This window comes from Cotesia glomerata, linkage group LG3 (assembly GCF_020080835.1).
Source record: "Cotesia glomerata isolate CgM1 linkage group LG3, MPM_Cglom_v2.3, whole genome shotgun sequence".
NCBI lineage: Eukaryota > Metazoa > Arthropoda > Insecta > Hymenoptera > Braconidae > Cotesia > Cotesia glomerata.
The window spans coordinates 4121860-4143158 of NC_058160.1; the positions used below are offsets into that span (position 1 = coordinate 4121860).

At 27.1% G+C, this 21299-nt stretch overlaps 2 protein-coding genes and 1 long non-coding RNA gene across 4 annotated transcripts; 2 read left to right on the forward strand and 1 right to left on the reverse strand.

Annotated features, from left to right (window-relative positions):
- Window positions 1-382: 382 nt before the first annotated feature.
- LOC123260472 (OVARIAN TUMOR DOMAIN-containing deubiquitinating enzyme 10-like) lies at window positions 383-1088 on the forward strand. The gene is made up of 2 exons (XM_044721578.1): window positions 383-392; window positions 636-1088. Exons 1-2 carry the CDS (start codon window positions 383-385, stop codon window positions 1073-1075), a joined length of 450 nt encoding a protein of 149 aa, XP_044577513.1. The 3' UTR covers window positions 1076-1088.
- Window positions 1089-1227: 139 nt separating this feature from the next.
- Window positions 1228-9465, reverse strand: LOC123260792 (retinol dehydrogenase 10-like). The gene is made up of 8 exons (XM_044722139.1): window positions 9375-9465; window positions 9176-9261; window positions 4178-4376; window positions 2958-3317; window positions 2060-2174; window positions 1899-1983; window positions 1691-1801; window positions 1228-1330 (listed from the first exon to the last, which is right to left on the reverse strand). The coding sequence occupies exons 3-8, from the start codon at window positions 4361-4363 to the stop codon at window positions 1261-1263; spliced, it is 927 nt and encodes a 308-aa protein (XP_044578074.1). The 5' UTR covers window positions 4364-4376; window positions 9176-9261; window positions 9375-9465; the 3' UTR covers window positions 1228-1260.
- A 247-nt stretch (window positions 9466-9712) lies between these two features.
- Window positions 9713-10146, forward strand: LOC123260829. Of its 2 annotated transcripts, none has more exons than XR_006508537.1 (2): window positions 9713-9771; window positions 9902-10146. It is a non-coding gene; the product is annotated as an uncharacterized LOC123260829 (long non-coding RNA). The 2 variants fall into 2 exon arrangements; XR_006508538.1 differs by having other exon boundaries at window positions 9753-9782.
- The last annotated feature ends 11153 nt before the right edge of the window (window positions 10147-21299 follow it).

A 21299-nucleotide genomic window follows, 5' to 3' on the forward strand; every position in this document is an offset into this window, starting at 1 on the left:
TCCTTGACTTTAAATATTTAAAAATTTTTATATATTAAATATTAGACCGGAACTTCTAACTTTTCAACCAACAAAATGATGAAGACCGTGACCGCATTATATCAGTAGTTCTAAGAATGTTTAAATAAAGCGAGCAAGCTGAGTACGCAGTCGCGAAAAATTAGCAAATTATATTTAGCGATCGATGATCGATTAAACGACAAACGTCAGACTTGTTTAGTTGATAACTTGTTTTTATATTTCTTAGCAGTGACTTTATTTTGTTAGAGCTTTATGTAAGACACAAGCTTTTTTTTTCTTTATTAAAATTAATATTTTGCTTGCGGTTCACGTTTTTTCGTGGTGAAAAATTCATTTTTTATAAAATATATGGCACGGTAAAATGGTAAATTGTCAGTGACAGTTTTAAGGAATTTATTATTTCCTGTATAAATAAAACTACCAGCGTAAGATTTAATATGAAAATTCTCAGCACGTTGATGAGGAAGATATTTATAAACACGGAGATCGTAAAAGTGGAGGGAGAGAATAAAACAAAGGGAACTTCTGAAGAGGTATAGTACACAATATTACACTATGAGAAGAATATAATAGAATTATCACAATAATAACATTATTAATAATAATATTCGTAGGTACGGATCGTCTAAGGTCACCGGAAGGCACGTTCACCGTGCATAAAATATACGGGGATGGAAACTGTATGTTCCGTGCGATAAGTTTAATTCTTTGGGAAACCGAAGAAGAACATCGCTCTCTGCGTACTCTGGTTGTTCACCACATCATGGATCACTGGCGAGATTACGCACCGTATGTTTTGGCCGAGTGGGGAATAAGCCGACCCGAAGATTATCTCGATTACATGAAGCACGAGGGGGTGTTTGCCAGTGAACTTGAGTGCATCGTCGCTACCAAAATCTACGGCCTCGATTTGTCTATTTACCGCAGGGTTAACGAGGTTGATGTCAAGCGGGTCTTTTACAACCGCGTGGATCCCAGTCGCGGCACAGCGCGTCTTCTCTTCACCGGGCGCTCCGACAGCGGGCACTACGACGTCCTTTATCTTGATCCATAAATTATTTCATTACTAAAACACTTTTATTTTCTTGTACAAGCAAATTATTATCTAAATTATATATTATACAAAAATAATGTTCTATTATATTTACATAAATTAATATATATGGTTAATTTTAAGTATTTGTTATTGCTATTGTTATTATTAGGATTTTATTATTTTTATTTATATGTATATAGTTTTTAGAGGTCGTCACATCCGTGGGTATAAATCCATCGCGTGACAATTGTGATTATTTTGTGGATTGCACAACTAAAAATAATACAATACCAAATTAAGTGGATAAATTATTTTTTTGTTTTTTAAAAATAATACAAATACCAGAGCAGGCTAAAAAACGTTTCATTTTTTTTATTCTGGAATTTATTTATGAATTAAATATCTGATAATTTATAGAAACTATTTAAAAAAATTTTAAGAAAAATTCAATATTTATAAATTTTTATACTTGCAATTTTTTGAAAATATTTTTAATAATAATTTATCTATTAAATAAAAAAAAAAACTTTTTTTTGTTAAGCGATTAGAAAAATTAATTTAAAAAAATCTACTAATATTTTTGAGAGCCTGCTAGTTGTATTTATAAATTAAAATAAATAAAAAAAATTATACCTGACGCGATAGAGCGTTGCCGAGCACCAGGTAGCTGACAGACAGCATTGATCTCTACGCACCGCTTGAACCACGTCATACGCAACCTTCTCCTCGCTATGTCTAATTAATCTGACAGAATAATTACAGTGGTTACATTAATGTAAGTAAAAAAAGCATCTAAATATATATTGTATGAATAATTTATTTTTATTTTCATTAGAAATACCTTGGATCAGCCTTTGGTGCGACGGTCATGAAATTTAAATTTCCACATCTGCTTCCGAACTCGTGACCCAAACTTTCCATCAAGCCTGTCGATGAATTGATTATTTAATTAGTAAATTTTCTTACTAATCATAGAGCAATTATATTGATGATTGTAATTACCAGTGATCGCAGCTCGGGTGCCCAAATAAGCGTCGTCTGTAGAAGCTGTAGGTGTCACACCCACGATATGGGCCTTCTGTTGACGATACATCAGTGGAAGAAAGGCGAGAACGGTCTACAATTGAGAAATTTACATTAGAAATAATAATAATAATAATAATAATAATAATAACTAGCAACGTTGCAGTCACTATGTGACTGCCGTGACTTGTGAACTATAAATAAATAAAATTTTGCTTTATTAAATAATGAGTTTTGTTAAATTGTACTGTATTTTCTCAACTATTGACGTTTTTAAAAATATGAGCTCATCCCGATGTTACACTCATTGAGACCTTTCATTTGAGTACCCACATGGCATTTTTTATATATTTTATATATATGGTATTTGTGAAATATATAAATATATAAAATATATGAAAAATTGATGTGGGTACTTAAATGAAAGGTCTCCATGAGTGTAACATCGGAATGAGCTTATATCTTTAAAAATGTCAATCGTGCACAAGATACAACGTCATTTCTTAATTATTGACATTATTTAAGATATAAACTCATCCCGACGTTACACTCATCAAGAGCTTTCATTTGAGTACCCACATGCATTTTGATATATTTTTCATATATACATATATATATATATATATATATATATATATATATATATATATATATATATATATATATATAATATATAAATATATGAAATATTGATGTGGGTACTTAAATGAAAGGTCTTGATGAGTGTAACATCGGGATGAGCTTATATCTTCAAAAATGTCAATAGTTCACAAAATATAAAGTAATTTCTTAATTTTGTATCTAAAGATAGAGCATTTTCGTATTATTAATAATAATAATAATTTAATAATGAATAGAAGAAGAACTAAAAACTCACCCAGTAGTGACTCATCAGAGTATTATTGACGGTGTCGAGAATATTTTGATTAGAGTCACCTGCGCATGTAACAAGTATGTCAAGTTGTCCTATTTCATCTCTAACTTTCTGAGCAACGTTACGAATTGAGTTTCGGTCCCAAAGATCGCAGGCGTAGGCGAAGACCCTGCTCTTGAACTCGACGACATCCTGTTTCCTGTGCTCCGGGCTAAGACTCTGGATCGCCGTGTAGTTGGCTTCCAACTCGCAGGCCGTAGTTCTCACCAGCTCGAGGTCATGGTCAACGCAGACAATCGTACACCCGACTTTTACAAATTCCGTGGCCAGACACCTGCCCAGAGGTGAGGTCGCACCTGTTACCTAGAAAATTTTAAAATATAATATAAGTTCATTTTTTACTAAAGATTAGCTCACACGTCTGAGCTGATTTTAATCACAATAGATTTTATTTTAGAGAGGTAATTAATTGGCGATTTTTTGTTTGTTTTTTAGCACACAAGGACATGCGACTAATTACAAAGACTCTCGAGTAAGGAGGTTGAATTAAAAATAATTATTATTATTTTATAAAAATAGGTATTTTAGTCAATTATTTTTACCTGGTTTTAAAATTTATTTTAGAGAATATAAATGTATTATTTATTAAAGCGATAAAATAGATTTAATTCTCAGGAAAAAATCGGCTAAAGATCTGTTTGATTTTAATATATTTTAGTAGTTACCTAAATTACAAACGGAAATGAGTCGAGGCTAATATGGTAATTTCCAAGGCCGTAGAAATGTATAAAAACAATGACTATATACAGAGTTCTCGGAAATTAATTATACATTTTTCTCTGTTGTAAATTGAGGTAATTACTAGCAGACTTTAAAAAGTTTTTTAAACCAGTAAAAGTAGTTTCAATTACGTAATTCATTCACTTAAAATGTCAAATAATTTTTCAATTAAATCTTGGTAAAAATTAACTGACTACTTTCATGAGTCAGAAATCTAATCGATTGCATTGTTTTATTGATAAATATATGTTAATATATGTAAAAATATTTTTTTCTTGAATTGTTTTTCCACCAATTATTGGATGAATCATCTTCATCAAAGATATGATTAAAAAAACCCACAAATTTTTTTATCGCATGCTTAATAAAAAAACTATTTTCTATTTCTTCTTTGAATTTTTTTAGTTAAACTTGTAACTCTGGCAATAAATATTTCTTCCTACCAAAACAATATCGCCAGTCAAGTCTCGCGGTGGTTTAGGCAAAAGTGATTTGATAATCCCTAAAAAAAAAAGCGTTGTAGACAGCAACACTCCAATGAAGAATTCAGCCAGCAGGTAAAGCCAAGCGATAGAAGAGGGACTGCCGATTCTCGAATTCGTAAAAACTTCTTCTTTCATTGGTACCATGGCTTCTGTGGACCTGAAAAAATAAATAGTTGTAATTACACTGTAAAATTTTTTTTTATATTTTAGAATACAAACATAAAATTAAATATTGAGTCTACCAAGAAAATTTATAATTCATGCGTAATAATGTGACGATATTGCCTTGTAAGTTTAAAATTTATTTATTAAATTTACTAATCTTTGTATGCATATGCTTCAAAATTTAGCTTATTATTTAACTTATTTAATTTATTTAATAACTTATTTAATTTATTAAATTTAGCTTATTATATATACCAGTACCGACGGAAAATTTCCGGACAACCTTCTTGTTTACTTTTTAATTTAAATATGATACATAAAAAAATTAACTTGATCTATAAAGAAAATGCTATTTTATTTTACAAAGTGTGTACGATCGTGTCATTGACTTTCTTCTTGATTTATTTTACTTTTAATAATCGTTTCAATAAATTTTTATCTTGTCCGGAAACTTTCTGGAGGTAGTATGTATTTAACAACATAATGGTAAAATTACAAAACGAAATCACGGTAAAATAAAAAAAAATGGATCTTATAAAAAAAATTAAACTTTAGTAGACTAAATTTATAAAATTAGAGATAAAATTATAAAATTTTATAGTAATTTTTTATATTAAATAAATAATAATAATTTTATAGTTAATTTTTATGAAACTGAATATAGCAGACTCCTTACAATTTTTTTTTATTTTACAAATCAACTAGGTATAAAAAATAAATATTTAGAAAAAAATTTTCACTTGTAATTTTTTATAACAATTTAGTTGTTATAAAAATCCAAAAAATTGAAAGATGTCTGTTAAATTCAGTATCATAAATTTTTACATAGCTGAGTTTGTAAAACTACATCAAATTAATTTATAATTATTAAAAATTATGATTTATCAAGTAGAAAAATTTTTTTAAAAAATAAATTTATTACTAGACATAATATTAAAAAATTAAAATTATTTTCACAAAAATTTGCTTCTAACACTGTACATTGCATACACAAATAGACGCATTTATACAGATGTATAAAAATAAATGTATTTGTTTATCTAACAAACAGCAAGTAATTAATGACAAGTGACTAATGGACTCTTAGAACAAAAAAAGGCCGCTTCGGGCAATATTGAATCGTCATCGTCAGGGTAGTTAGTTTATTTGCTAAATACTTTTTGCGCCAAAACTGTAATTATCTTGCTCAGAAAAACCGGCTAAGACTTTAGACTTAAAAAAATTTTAAATACCACTTGAACAAGTATGAAGTATATACTAAAAATGATTATTAATAAGCACAGTATAAATTACAAGCTAGGACTAGGACCAGGTTGTAATATAACATATAATATTAATTAACTATTTTTTATTTTTAGGTAAATGATGCGACTGCCCAGGTCGTTAATTATCGAGGAAAATAATTAAATTAGCATTTAAACATTAGGAAAGATCGGCGATACGGGTTTACACTGAACAGCGTTACGGTCTAATGGCTACCTGCAGAAATGCGCATACCTTTTACCGACAGTAACTTTGTTTCACATTATTATACAATAAACTCTCCGCAATATAAATCGACGTAACTATTAATATGTTCATTTCTCTTCTGCCTAATGCGATACGCGATTACATCATCGTGAGCGGTACCGGTAACGCGGATCGTGTCCGTAGACAATAAAAAGAAGGGATAAAATATAAAAGTTTTATTTATTGTCTGGTTATCTCATAATACCTTAAATATATACTATAATGTAGAGATTTATATGTTTCTATACATGTATACAAGGATATGAAGGAAGAAAATAACTTCCATTTATAAGAGACTCTTAAAAAGTTGTTTTAAGTAAATATATGTGACCATGTTTGCGACAAATCCAGATATTTTTTATCTCCAATACTTGTTGGTAAAATTTACACGTTGACAAATAATTCAGAGCGTTTATATATTATGAAATTCATGTGAACGCGGAAGTTTGTTAGATTACTAACTATCGAAGTCGATTAAGATAAAATTAATGAGAATTCGCGATGATTTATTATTATTTTTATGACACGTGTATAGTTACTAATTTACAGTTTTTGTCTTATTGACTTTTTATTAGAATTGTTTTTTGTATTCCATACAAATATTATTTATGAAAATCAGATTATTGAGTCATCAAATTGATTCTGAAAACAATTTAATTTTTTTAAAACTTACATTAAACTATCGCTTATAATTGACTCTATAATTGTAGACTTTACTTCGAAAATTGCAACAAGGCACATAAAATTAAAACTCAAAGATTAAAATCTTAAAATACATTTCGATGAATATTTATGTTCATACAAAAAATATTTTAAATTTATTTACATAAAACAAATTAATGCTTTATTATCAATTATCAGATTCAAAATTTTGATTAATCGTGATAAAATATAAATATGTTATGAACCTGCTCAGATTCTTGATTTAGGTCATTTTTTTTTTAACCCATTTCTGCACTTTGTAATTTTATTTACATATTATTACTTAATAATTTCCTTGTTTCAAAAACTCGTCTGTTCACCTTGACTTACTAAAAAATAATTTTTTTTTTTTTTTTTTCAAACCCAGTATATCAACTTTTCTCATTCTAAAAATTGAATAATGCAAAATAAAAATTAATTTGTGATAAATTATTTAAAAAAATTGACTAGTTTAAATTACAATTATTTTAAATCTTAAAAAATTAATCTTATATTGAATAAAATTTCTACTTATTTTTCTTCTATTGAATTAGAGAAATTTTTTTCTACCATTCTATTGTTAAAAATTTCTTTGACAAACTAAAAATGATAAAAAGCGGTAGTCATACAAATTCAGTATTGTAATTTGATAAAAAAGAAATTTAAAATGTTAAGTGCCGTCGATTTTTATTGAATTAATCTCATCTGACAGCTTCTGAAAGCAAACGTTTTGTATAAATTTATTTAGCCAGTAAAAAAATCTATCAAAAACCAAATTGACCCATTTAGCCTCCAGAAGAAACTGTGGTAACAAAATGCGTAAATAAAAGTAAATCCACACAAAGAGAAACCACGTTAGCCAAAAATTAGAATCATAAATATTCTCTGATGTGTACTTTGACTTTCTCTTCACACCGGATGATGTTATCCTCTCAATATTCATCCTTACATTTTCATAAGTCGTTATACAATGGCTAACAATTAAACGCACACATGAGAAGATAAGCACATACAATTTAATCGATGTTACTCTATGATTAAATTTCATGTAACCATTTATTAAAAAGACATTTTCGATAAAGAATTAATGTAATCAATTATCATATAACATATTGACGCACTAATTGGTCAATTACACTTGAGAGACTTCCACCTTTTTTAGTCATTTTGTTTCCATTGAACAGACGTCATTCAAATGTCTAAGCATTTGGAAAAAAACAACACTAGTTGTTCAAATAATTACAACTTGGTTTTAGCAAATAATTCAAGTCAAACACGGAAGTTCAAGCGTGTGACTCGCATTGTGTAGTTATACCTTCTTGGTACTCGATACAACTAATACATTACTTACGGACAGTCTTGAGATAAAATTGATTAAATTATGTTTCATTTCACGCATGACTGTCTTCTTGTTCAGTGATTTGACAAATAATAATGATCGCATGTCAGCTTCAATTTAAATCTATCTGGGTAATTGCTGAATATAATTTTACCGATTCTTGGTTGTAAAAAATCAAAACAAATAATTATTTAAGTTATAATTTTTTCAGTTAGTTTTTTTGTAAAAAAAAAAAACTATCAGACGTCAACTACTTTAGACTCATAAAAAAAGTAAATTTTTCTGTGAAATTTAAAAAAACTAATTGAAATATTAAATTTATTCCATTCCAACGAAATTAATTACGAAGAACGACAAAATAAAAACAAAATTAATTATACTACATAAGCAGACATCTTATCATTTTTTTTTCTAGAAAATTACTAAAAAAAAAAATATTTCATTTATAATTTTTAAAAATTTTCTTTACATTAAATATTATTTTAAAAAAATTTTTAGATGTCTAAATTTTAATGTAAATGTTTTGATTTTTTCCAGCCAAAAATAATTAAAGCGACTTATTCAAACATCACCAAATCTGTAAATTACAATTACAGATTATTGAGATATTTAATTAATATTTTTAATAATAAACTAGGCCTGGAAAATTACTTAAAAAAATAGCATTTATAGTTTTTTAGAGTTTCTAAAGATGGAATTTTAAAAATAAATTTATGAAATTGAAATTACTAGACACCTGTCAATTTTATGAAAATTAAGTTAGCCGACACTCAAAAATTTTTTATTTTTTTTATTAATTAAAATTAGAACTAAAAAACTATTTTTTAAAAATTCCACGGATAATTTTTTAAATTTTCTACATGTGAAAATTTTTGTTTAAATTATTTTTTAATAAGATAAATTATAAAAATTTTCAAATCTTGGCTAATTTAATTTTCATGTCAATTTTTTAGATATTTATAACTAAATCATTATAAAAAAATTCTACATATAAAAAATTACAAGTGTAAATTATTTAAAAATATTTTCTTTTTAAAATTTATTTGCAATAAAAAAAAATGTCAGATGTCTTCTGATTTCATTATCATTAAAATTTATTGAAAAAATGAGAACAAAAAATTGACATGTAGAAATTTAAAAAAATTATAAATGCAATTTTTTAAAAATAATTTTTTCGGAGCAAATTTATTTATTAAAAAAAATAAAAAAATTATCAAGTGACAGCTGACTTTAATGTCATAAAAAACTTATTGATATCTTACCTTAGACAGTTCTGGAACTAATATAGTATCAGAAATTCCAGTATCCAACAAATCACTTGAATATTTGTCAAGAAGAAATGCAGTCACTAAAACAGAAATGAATGAAGGTAACGCATTGAATGTTTATATAATTAGTAATTAAGTTGCCGAGTGATTGAAAGCGCACGAGGTAAATAAATGAATCTTTCCACTCAATCACCTTAACGTCCGATATCGGATTAAGCGTAAAGGCAGCCAGGAGCCCACTTCCATTCCGCGTCTACGCACGCGACTAAACAAGCAGTCTAAGTTTAGAGATACTGGTGAGTTCTCGTGGCTGGCTAGTGTAAGTAGTGAGAGAGACAGGCTTGAACTTGACTGCACGAACTGAGCGTGAGCCTCCATCCTCCTATTCGTGTCCATTCAGTCAATCAAGGTTATTTATCTCGGCGGTTATCAGTCCTAGCACATGCCCGGCATCCAACTGCTATGCCAGTGACCAGCTCCTCCACGTTCATGTGCTCTTGTCAAGAAATAAATAATAAATATATTATATTTACCTGTAATAATTAAATTGATAGATTAGAATGTTACGTCAGAGGTTTTTAAATATCTCGGTAATTTAATGGTCTGAAGAAATTATTTTTTTTAATAACTATGTCGCGAATTATAAATTATAGTTCTGATCTTTGAGTTCAGGTATTTTTGTTTTTAATTTCAATTTTTTTTTTTTTTTTTTTTTTTTAGATTTATTTAATACTTAAGTACATGGAAGGAATATTAGATGCTGGTTAAAACCAAACGTTGAGAGAACACTGATCTTTAAAATGAGTCATCCGGATCATTGAACCTCAGAAGGTAAACGGGAGTTGATAACCCACCCTCTACTCTCTGATTCGGCTCTCTATGAATGAATTTTTTAAATAAAGTTTTTTAGCAGTTCATTGTGAAAAATATCATGAGAATTGATTGAGGCTAAAAATCAAAAATTTTAAAAAAAACGGAGGCTGTAAAAAATTAGTGTGGTGTGCAAATTTATAAAAAATTGAAAAAGTTTTTGTATGCCACTAAAATCAATGAAAATTAAAATAATAATAAAGTTAGCCGACATTTTTGATTTGCTTAATTTAATAATTTATAACTAGAAAATATTTTTAAAAAATTGCACATAGTTTTTGAAGTTTTATAACAAATGAAAAAGTTTTTTTTTATTTTTTTGTAATAATTCTTTAATAAAAAAAATCATAAAAATTTTTAGATGTCGGCTAACTTTATTTTCATAAAATTAAATTAGCCGACAATTGCAAATTTTGATCATTTATTTTATTGAAAAATAATTTTTAAAAAATTAAAACAAAAATTTTAAAAATTATCCGTGAAATTTTTTAAAAACAGTTTTTTAGTTTTAATTTTTAATTAAAAAAAAAAAATTCAAAAATTTCTAAGTGGCTAAATTTATGAAAATAAATGTTAGCCATCTAAAAATTTTTAGAATTGTTTTTCATTGAAAAAATGATTACAAAAAAATTTTTTTTTAAATTTCATTTTTAAAAAACTTTAAAAATTGGCAATGCAATTTTTAAAAAATATTTTTTTGTTCTAATTTAATTATTTAAAAAAAATCAAAAAATTAAAAACGTCAGCTAACTTTAGTATTATCTTAATTTTTATCTAAAATCAGCAGACAATTAAAATTTTTTTGATTTTTTTTCCTTAATTAATTTAGAACTAAAAAGATATTCTTTAAAAATTGCACTAATAATTTTTTAAATCTTCTACATGTAAAATTTTTCTTTTAATTTTTTTTTTTTTTGATAATTTATTTAATAAGAAGAACCTTAAAAATTGTCAGATGTCTGCTCATTTTATTTTCATATAACTGTAGTTGCAAAAAATTTATAATACTGAAGTTAGCCGATGTTTTTAATTTTTAAAAATTTTTTCATTTATTAAATAATAACTAAAAAATATTTTTTACAAATTGCAATTATAGTTTTTCAAGTTTTTTACAAATGAAAATTTTTTTTTAATAATTTTGTCAATAAAAAAAATTCTAAAAATTTTTAGATGTCGGCTAACTTAATTTTCATAAAAATTTATTTTTAAATTAATAAACTATTTAATATAAGAAAAAATAGTAATATGTAAGCATATAACAATAAAATAATGTATTTTAAAAGATCTATTTTTTATAAGTTTAATTAAATATCGGTTATGATTTTATTTAGTAAGAGCTGTTCTATTCTTGTAGATTTGTTTCGAAGCAAAACCAGATTCTAAGAAACTTATTAAGTCTCCACGTGCTTCAAAAACCGACTATTAAGTATCATTTTCAAATCCGGGAACTACAAATTTGTTATGCTGTAGAAAAAAAATCATTTTTTAACCACTAGTAAATTTTTTACTTAAACAATAATCTCATTACAGACTTCAATGAAATAAATTTAAATGTTTTAATAGCACGCTAGCGATTGTATCAATGAAATGTAATAGAAAAACTTTAATTATCATCTATTAATAATTCATTACGGCTATTTATTAATAATTGATGGGTAATTAACCGCCTTTTAAAATTTTTTTTAATGTTTTATTGTATCTTCATTAAAATCTGAAATATTAACAAATTAAAAATTAATAAATTATTTCACAAATTTTATAAATAATTATTATTCGACATACTTACATTTAAGTTTTTTTGTCGAGTTTTAAAACTCTTATACAAAAATAATGTGCATTAATATTAATTTTGAACTGTAAAAAAAATTATTTTGGTCTGTAAAAATGTCGACGTCTAAATCACCGTTTAATTGTAAAATATACTTGAAATTGACTCTGAATCATGGCAATTTAAATATTTGAACACTAAAAAATTTTTGGTGACAACAACTTGTAATAAAATAACTATAATTATTATTCAATATAAAATATAAATGTTATTTAATAAGTATAGTTGGTAAATAACGTATTATTTACAGAGAACTTGATTTACTCGTTAATTTTAAAAAGAAATTACTATTATATGCATACATGCGACACCAATTTACTAATAACAATGTAAATATGTTTTTTAAACACAAAGTGCTATCATTTGCACACTAAGGAGTTCTTACACATAATAACTATTTAACATGAATTTTATAAATTGACAAGGTGTTCAACTGTTATGTCCTCGACTGAATAAACTAAGTAGAAACCGATTTCTCTGGTTGAATATTTATAATAATAAATATAAATAAAAAATATAGTACAATAGTTAAAGCTAAACTAATATATTCCAAACTAAGACTAAAAATAAAACCCAAAAAGAATAATATATGTATGATATTCCTAAAAAAATTACCATTCATCGCATTGCGCCTATTAATTTGAATTATTGTTTATAATGTCGCCATACAACGACATAAAAAATACTTTGCGGTGACTTATTTATCAACTGCTTAGAATTTGTAATCTACTGTATATTATTTATTATTTATTAGACATCATACATGTAAAAGCAATTAAATTTTAAGTACACATCACGTTTATGAGTGAAAATTTTCTCAACTCACCGTTAATTTCAAAACCTCTGAGAAAAATTTCACTTATAAATTTTTAAAATATAAAGTCGTAATTTTGGTTTTACAGCTTTGTTACTTCATCAAATATTATTATTTTTCTTTCAATAAAGTACGGTGATTGTAAAAGTTTAAGTACTCTCGTTTATTCACGCCGGAATCGTGAGCAGTGATAGTAATAAATAATATACAGTACTTTAATAATAAACGATAAATAATGTAATTCAGTAGGTGAAGCGAAACAGAACAATCTCCACCCAGAGATTGTTTACTTGCAATTTTTTAATAAATTCAACTTCTTTTTCTGTAAGCACTAAGCAATTTGTAGCATTAAACTAACGCTTTATTCTATTATGCAAACTCTATTATATATTTAACATTATTATTATATAATGACTCGCACTTACGTGTAACAGTTTTAAAAACTGTCTATTTATTATGGCTAATTCGTTACGAACTTTATTACAGTATTGAACTAAAAATTATGTCTTGTAATGCTATTCACTTTAACAAGGATTATTAAATAGAAGCTATTTGTAATTAGAGTGTAATTTGTTTAAATTATCATATTTTTTATTTTAATTTAATCTAGTTATTTATCGTAAAATTTTTTACGAATAAACTGTGTATTTACTGAACTTTTTATCAATTTCATGGAACACTTTTTTTACAACCTTCATTCAACATTATGTATTTTAACTAATTACAAAAAATATAATTAATAATTATTTAAATTAAACGTAGGTCGTATTTAAATTCCTATTTATATTTTTATTACTGATAATAATAAATTAAAATTTTTTAGATGTTATGTGTTATAGAAATAATGATCACTTTAGCGATAATAATTTTATAAATATACAATTTAAATTTAAATGCGATACCTCTACAAATAAATGATAAAATTATTCGTAAAAATTAAAAGCAAAATTAATTATTAGAACGCCTAAACACTTAAGTTAAAAGCCAATAAATCATATAAGTACCATTAAATTGTAGCAAATCAATTTTCATAGCTGGAGGTAAATTAATCGGTGAAATTAATCGTCCAGAAAGTGTTGGTACTTGCAATACGTGACGATAGAAGTTGTTGGTAAAAATAACTAGATTAATCACGGGATTTAATTAAACTTTCACAAGTTATAATTCAAGCCCAAAGCAACTGGCGGAAAAATAATGATAAGTATTCAGTGATCAAAATTTTAAATTTCTTCGTCGGTAAATCAAATTATAAATAACTACTTAGATATCTGAATTAAATAAAGTAACCACTTGCCCTGCAATTTAAGTGTCTCTAGTCTCTAGATTACATTATCAGATTTTATCAAGATATCATTTGTCTTACAAGTAAAGCCTACTCAAATAATTTCAAAAATAGACAACTTCGGTTTGTTATTAATCAAATTGTCATCAATCATAACAAACAGTTTTTCATCAACCATTTGATAAAAAAAAAAAAAAAACCCACAAATTTTTTATCGCATGCTTAATAAAAAACTATTTTCTATTTCTTCTTTGAATTTTTTTAGTTAAACTTGTAACTCTGGCAATAAATATTGACTGATATTATTCGTCCTGCATTTAAAAAAAAAGAAATTAATGTTTAATTATTTTTAGCGTTTAGCAAAAAATAAATAGTTGTAATTACACTGTAAAAATAGTATATTACACCCCTTGGGAAGGAAAATAAGAAAAGCCTCAGATCACATGTAATTGTTGGCCGAGGCTTCGCCTCGGCCAACAATTACATGTGATCTGAGGTTTTCTTTTTTACTTCCCAAGGGCTGTATAATATTTTTCTCATCTCCGGGCGGAAAGCGTCAATTTTCCTCCCGCTGCGCTAAACGAAAATGCCGCTTTCCGCCTCCGTCGAGGAGAAAAATAGTATACACACCACGGGCAGTAAATAAGAAAGCCTCAGATCACATGTTTGTTGACCTCGGCTTCGCCTCGGACAACAATTACATGTGATCTGAGACATTTCTTATTTTACTGCCCTAGATGTGTAATATACTATTTACTTTTAGAATACAAACATAAAATTAAATATTGATAAAAATTTTTGCCCTCCGGGCGGAAAGTGACAACTTTCGTCCCGCTGCGCTAAACTAAGTTGCCGCTTTCCGCCTTCGTCGGACAAAAAATTGTATACACTCCACGGGAAGTAAATAAAGCCTCAGATCACATGTTTACTGACCTCGGCTTCGCCTCGGACAACAATTACATGTGATCTGAGACATTTCTTTACTTTACTTCCCTAGGTGTGTAATATACTATTTCTGCCCTCCGGGCGGAAAGTGGCAACTTTCTGGCCGCTGCGCTAAACAAAGTTGCCACATTCCGGCTACGTCGAGCAGAAAAATAGTATACACACCTTGGCCAGTAAAAAGTAAAGCCTCAGATCACATGTTTGTCAACCTCGGCTTCGCCTCGGCCAACAATTACATGTGATCTGAGACTTTTCTTATTTTACTGACCTAGGTGTGTAATATACTATTTACTTTTAGAATACAAACATAAAATTAAATATTGAGTCTACAAAGAAAATTTATAATTCATGCGTGATAATGTTACGATATTGCCTTGTAAGTTTAAAATCTATTTATTAAATTTACTAATCTTTGATTTGTATGCATATGCTTCAAAATTTAGCTTATTATATATTTAACAACGTAATGAGAGGCTGGCAATAGCCTGGTCAGCTCGGTGTCCGCTTTTCGAAAAAGTGGGACCCAGGTTCGATCCCGGCACGCACCAATATTTTTCAGTGATTATAAATAAAAAATATGTGCGTTACGTTGCCAGCCTCTGAAAGTGGCAGAGATAGCCGGGTGGCACACGTCGTCTGACTTGGGCGATCACCCATTTAAGCAACAACTTGAATGGGTGACCACTCTAGTCGGCGTTGGTTAGCGCGAGGGATCTCTGCACACTAGGAGAGGGGCCTAATGCTCCAGTGGTCGATAAAGAAGAGTTTCTTATCAATCACTGTAGATTAACCCAGCTTCGACTGTACTAACATGGGTTTTCTCTGTGGTTTTCCCATGTTACTCCTATTCTGTTCCAATTCAAATACTGTTCCAATAGCCAAGTGGTGAGGATCAGGGTGAATACGGTACAGAAGGCACAAGTCGGTCCACAGCCGCAATATAGAGTGGAGATATAAAGTGGGGATATTGTTGATTCTCCAAAAAAGAGTGGGGATATCAGCCTTGTAAAAACCAGATAACGGTATACAAGTAAAACTCATAAATAAAAAATAAAAATATTTAACAACATAATGGTAAAATTACAAAACGATATCACGGTAAAATAAAAAAATGATAAATATTCAGTGATCAAAATTTTAAATTTCTTCGCCGGTAAATCAAATCATAAATAACTACCTAGACATCTGAATTAAATTAAAGTGACCGCATGCCCTACAATTTAAGTATCTCTAGTCTCTAGATTACATTATCAGATTTTATCAAGATATCATTTGTCTTAAAAATAAAGCCTATTCAAATAATTTCAAAAACAGACAACTTCGGTCTGTTATTAATCAGATTGTCATCAATCATAACAAACATAGTTTTTAATATTCCTTGTTAGTCAATAAAATATGAAGTGGATTAGGAAATTTCCCTCATTGATACACGCTTGGTCTAGGTGGAAAGTATTGTTTTTAAAAGCACTCCTGATGCGAAAATGCAGCATTACAATATCTGTGTTAGAAATACTGATCCCCATAATATTTTCTCTGCAAATTCGTCTTATTTTTGAACCGCTGGCTCTCAAACTGCAAGTAAGTATAATTATTTTATTAATTATAATCACGTTACAAATATTCCAAGTAATAATAGTAAATAATAATATTTTGACAGTATTTAAATCGTTACAGCAAGACTGAAATTTTAACGAGAATTCCACTACAAGCAGAATGTCGTTACGCTCCTAGCACTCAGTTCACTGATAATCTAATGCAACAAGTTTCTGTGCTTCTTAACTCAACGAGTAATATACACACCTACTATTTTATTTATTATTCATGCCTGGTAATTATTTATATACTTTTTTTTATTAGTGATACCGGCAGCCAATGAGTTACAACTACTGATGGCTTTTTATCAGCGACATAATCAATCTTCTGAGCCTTTTAATACTATTTGGGTTCTCTTTATGGTTAGATTATTACACGGAAAAAAGTAAACTGTAATATTCACTCGGATTCCGGTTAATTTTTATAGTTTCAAACAGTAAAGCGGTCATCGGGGTGGCAAAAATATAAATATTACAGAACTTAATGTACAAAGTATAAAAGCCACAATTTATAATTTAATATCCAAAATAAGTGATTAGTAGCTGTCACTATAGTAAATAACGACTCTTTCATCTTAAAAAATTACTGTTTCAAACAGTAAAAATTGCCATTTCAATATATATATATATAGTCCATATTATGAGGAGAAGGAGAACTCAGATGAAAGAGAAGGGGGTCTCACTCTGGAAAAATTTAACATTTGAAACAGTAAAAATTATACTTTTAAAATATACATTTTACCAGTCTAAGCAAGTCAATAATTACAGTTTGATTTTTAGCGTTGCGTTTAAAATTTACCATTTTACTTTGTAAATATTGACGTTGCTTGTATTAGAAATTTATTAACTTTATTTTATACTTTTTACATATCATAATATCATTTTTTAGGTACGAAATGATAAATATCAAAGTCTGAATTCTTAATTATTATACTTCAACATTTTAGACATTTACATAGCGAATATTACTGTTTGAAATAGTATTTTCTTCCATGTAAAGAGTAAATTGTAACATTTAAATGGTAAATATTATATAGTGAATAGTAAAATCATGATTTTACTATTTGAAATGGTAATTTTTAACAGTTGATCATTACTTATTATAAATCTACTGTTATTTATTACAGTTTACTTTTTTCCGTGTATTTTTAAACAAATGTAAAAGGAGAAACAAGACGGACACCTGTTTTTTTTTTATTTTTTTAATTAAGAGTCATTTTTCATAGAAATAATTGATTCATTTAGTATGAAAACAATTTTTCCTTAAAGTCTGTCTTGCTTTTTTTTTTCTGTAAATAATAATTAACAAAATAATTAATTATTTAATAGTCAGACGTTGAGACAACGCCAGAAGTTTTAAATTATGAAATTCGCACTGAATTATATGACGAGCACAGCAGAACAGGTAATGTCTAAAAAAATAAATAAATATTAAGGATTAAGCACAAAATTACTTACAATTTAAATTAATAAATTAAAGATCCTTACCTGAGTAGCGGTTTTTTGGCCATGCAGATGGCCATCGAATCAACGTTCAATAAAATCAAGTCTACAAATTCACCGTTCATCGGCGACAATGTAATAAATCAAATATATATTAGAGATTATATCACAGTTTTTACTTAATTTTTAATAAAACAATTAAATATTCAGTTGATAGTGGGCCAGTTTCCGTATTACCGCATCGAGTTTCCAATAATACCCTCGGCAGTACGACCGAACATAAGTCTTATTTTTTATATGACTGTAATTGGATTTCTTCTTATTCCCATGTCGGCTTTGACCAAAGCGATTCACGACAAATTCACAGGGTTTAAAGTTAATTAATTATCAATAACCAATAACTTGCTAATAATTAATATTCTTGTGTAACTATTAATGATATAATTTAAATTTAGGCTTTAATGAGACTGCTAAAAATAAACTCGGCCTTTCTCTATCTCGGTTGGGTCGATTACATTATGATAACCGGAGTTCCCGCAGTAATTTTCTGCACATGGATATTGAGCGCTATTTACTCCCAGTCAAATTTCATTCTTGCACTTTTTCTTCTCATGTATATTATCATGTCGACGTTTTTTATACTCGCAGTCGGGACTTTTTTCACCCAATGTAAGTATTTTTATTCTTCTCTAATGACAAATTAAATTAATTATAATACTAAAGTTAGCCGACGATTTTAATTTTTTGATTTTTTTTTTAATAATTAAATTAGAACAAAAAAATATTTTTTCAAAATTGCACTTACAGTTTTTAAAGTTTTTTACCAGTGGAATTTTTTTTTTAATTTTTTGTTAATCATTTTAATAAAAAAACATTCTAAAAATTTTTAAATGTCAGCCCACTTAATTTTCACAAAATTAATAATACTAAAGTTAGTCAACGTTTTTAAATTTTTTTCATTTATTAAACTTGAGCTAAAAAATATTTTTTAAAAATTACACTTATAGTCTTTTAAATTTTTTGCAAATGAAAATTTTTAAAAAAATTTTTTTGTAATAATTTTTTCAATTAAAAAAATTTTTAAATGTCGGCTAACTTAATTTTCATTTTAAATTAGGAGACACTTGACAGTTTTTTAATTTTCTTTTAAAATCAAACGAGGTCTAAAAAATTATTTAAAAAAAATTGCATTTATAATTTTTTAAAGCTTCTAAAGAAGAAATATTTTATGTAAATTTTTCTTCCTATAATTTGCTTGTTAAAAAAAATTCCAAAAATTTTCAGGTCTTTCAATTTCAGTATCATCTTCTCTAACCTCTCTGCAAATAAACAGATATTAAGTAGCTAACTAGCATGCATAACCTTAATTTCAGCTATCAAAGCCGTACTCGCTTGTATTCTTCTTTGGTTAACATTGGCGCATATTACAATTGTTCTCGACGAATCACTTATCTACTCAGAGTTGTACATTAAAATAATTTCACTGTTACTTCCTCACAGTGGCTTGCTTTACGGATTGTCTGCATTCACTTACAAAGAAGACATCGGTATGTTTGTTATTTTTATAAACTGAATTATTAATAAATCAACAATTAAATATAAATAAAAAAATTAATAAAATTGTTAAATTACAGAGGAAGAAATTCATACGATAAAATCACGTCTTCTAGATAATTTATACAACATGGAAAAGCTTGGTCAAGCTCCTAACAGAGTATCTCTCACTGCGGTGTTAATTGCTTGGACTTTTCATTTGATTTTATGGGGTTTTATTGCCATATACTTGGACAATATTTATCCAGGTAAATACGGTACCAAGTTGCCGTGGTATTATTTGTGTAAAAAGGACAAAAGTACCCCGGATGATGTTAATTTCAATGTTCGTGGAAGTACCAATTGGTCGGCTGTTGAAAGACCGCCGCCATTTATTAAGGTAGTTTTATTATGAATATAATTAATAATTAAATTTATAAAATAAAATTGATTGTAATGTTTTTTTTTTTTTTCAGCCAAAAGCAAGAGTTAAAAAATTAACAATTGAATTTGGATTTGACAAGTTACAAGTATTGAAAGATTTGTCCATTGATTTTTACCCAAATGAATTTAGTGTAATAATTGGACATAATGGTTCTGGAAAAAGTTGTTTGTTGAAAATAATTTCAGGTAAAATTGTACTGTCATTTATTGTTATAGTTTTTAGGTTTAGAAAGAACTGCAAAATTATGAAAATTAAGTTAGCCGACATCTAAAAATTTTTAGAATTTTTATTACTGAAAAAATTATTATAAAAAAATAAAAAAACATTTTTATTTGTAAAAAACTTGAAAAACTATAAGTGCAATTTTTAAAAAATGTTTTTTAGTTCTAGTTTAATAAATAAAAAAAAAAAGTTAAAAAATTGAAAACGTCGGCTAACTTTAGCATTATAAAACTTTAAACTGAAAACTTGCGTTAAAAAAGTTTATGACATTAAAATTAACAATCACTTGACCATTTTTTATTTTAATTAATGACATTAAAGTTAGCAGTCACTTGATTATTTTTGGTTTTTTTTAACAAATAAATATGTTCGAAAAAATTATTTTTGAAAAATTGCATTTTTTATTTTTTAAAATTTCTACATGTCAATTTTTTTTTATAATTTTTTTGCCATAATTTATTTGTTAAAAAAATTCTTAAAATTATCAAATATCTGCTAAATTAATTTTCACTTTTACTTAACAAAAAAATTTGTTTCGAAAAATTATTTTTAAGAAATTACATATTTTATTTTTTTAATTTCACTATATCAATTTTTTTTCTCATAATTTATTTGTTACAAAAATAAAAAAAATGATCAAATATCTGCAAAATTAATTTTCATAAAAAATTTGTCACTTTGTTGAAAGTTTCTTGAATAGAATAAAAAACTAAAATTTCATTTTATTCGAAACGAATAAAAATTTGTTGAATGATTGACAGGAATGTATCAAGCGACTTACGGCTCAGTGTACATAGAAGGTCGGGATTACAGTGATTTTAAATCCCAGGAGAGAAATTATAAACCAATTATTGGTTATTGCCCTCAAGAAAACATGCTAGTAAAATATCTGAGCACTGAGGAACATTTATACTTATTCGGGATGGTAAGTTTTTATTTAACTACTTACACTATCGCCTTTGACATGAGAATATGATTAATTCCAAGAGATACCCACTTGTAAGTTTTATTTTTATTATACAGTTCCATTAGAAAGTACTACAGATAAAGAATTTAATTATCAGTCATTTACAATGGAGGAAATTAACAGGGGAATTTTTCCTTTGAAAAAACATTGAAATCGTTTTATAGTTTTATTAGTGTC

Bases quoted from the DNA above. Each gene is read 5' to 3' on its own strand.
- LOC123260792 (XM_044722139.1), bottom strand. From the start codon at position 4,363: ATGGTACCAATGAAAGAAGAAGTTTTTACGAATTCGAGAATCGGCAGT. The intron at 3,318-4,177 runs GTAGGAAGAAAT...AAAATTTTCTAG, and splicing joins TGACTGGCGATATTGTTTTG to GTAACAGGTGCGACCTCACC. The intron at 1,802-1,898 runs GTATTTCTAATG...TTATTCTGTCAG, and splicing joins GCACCAAAGGCTGATCCAAG to ATTAATTAGACATAGCGAGG.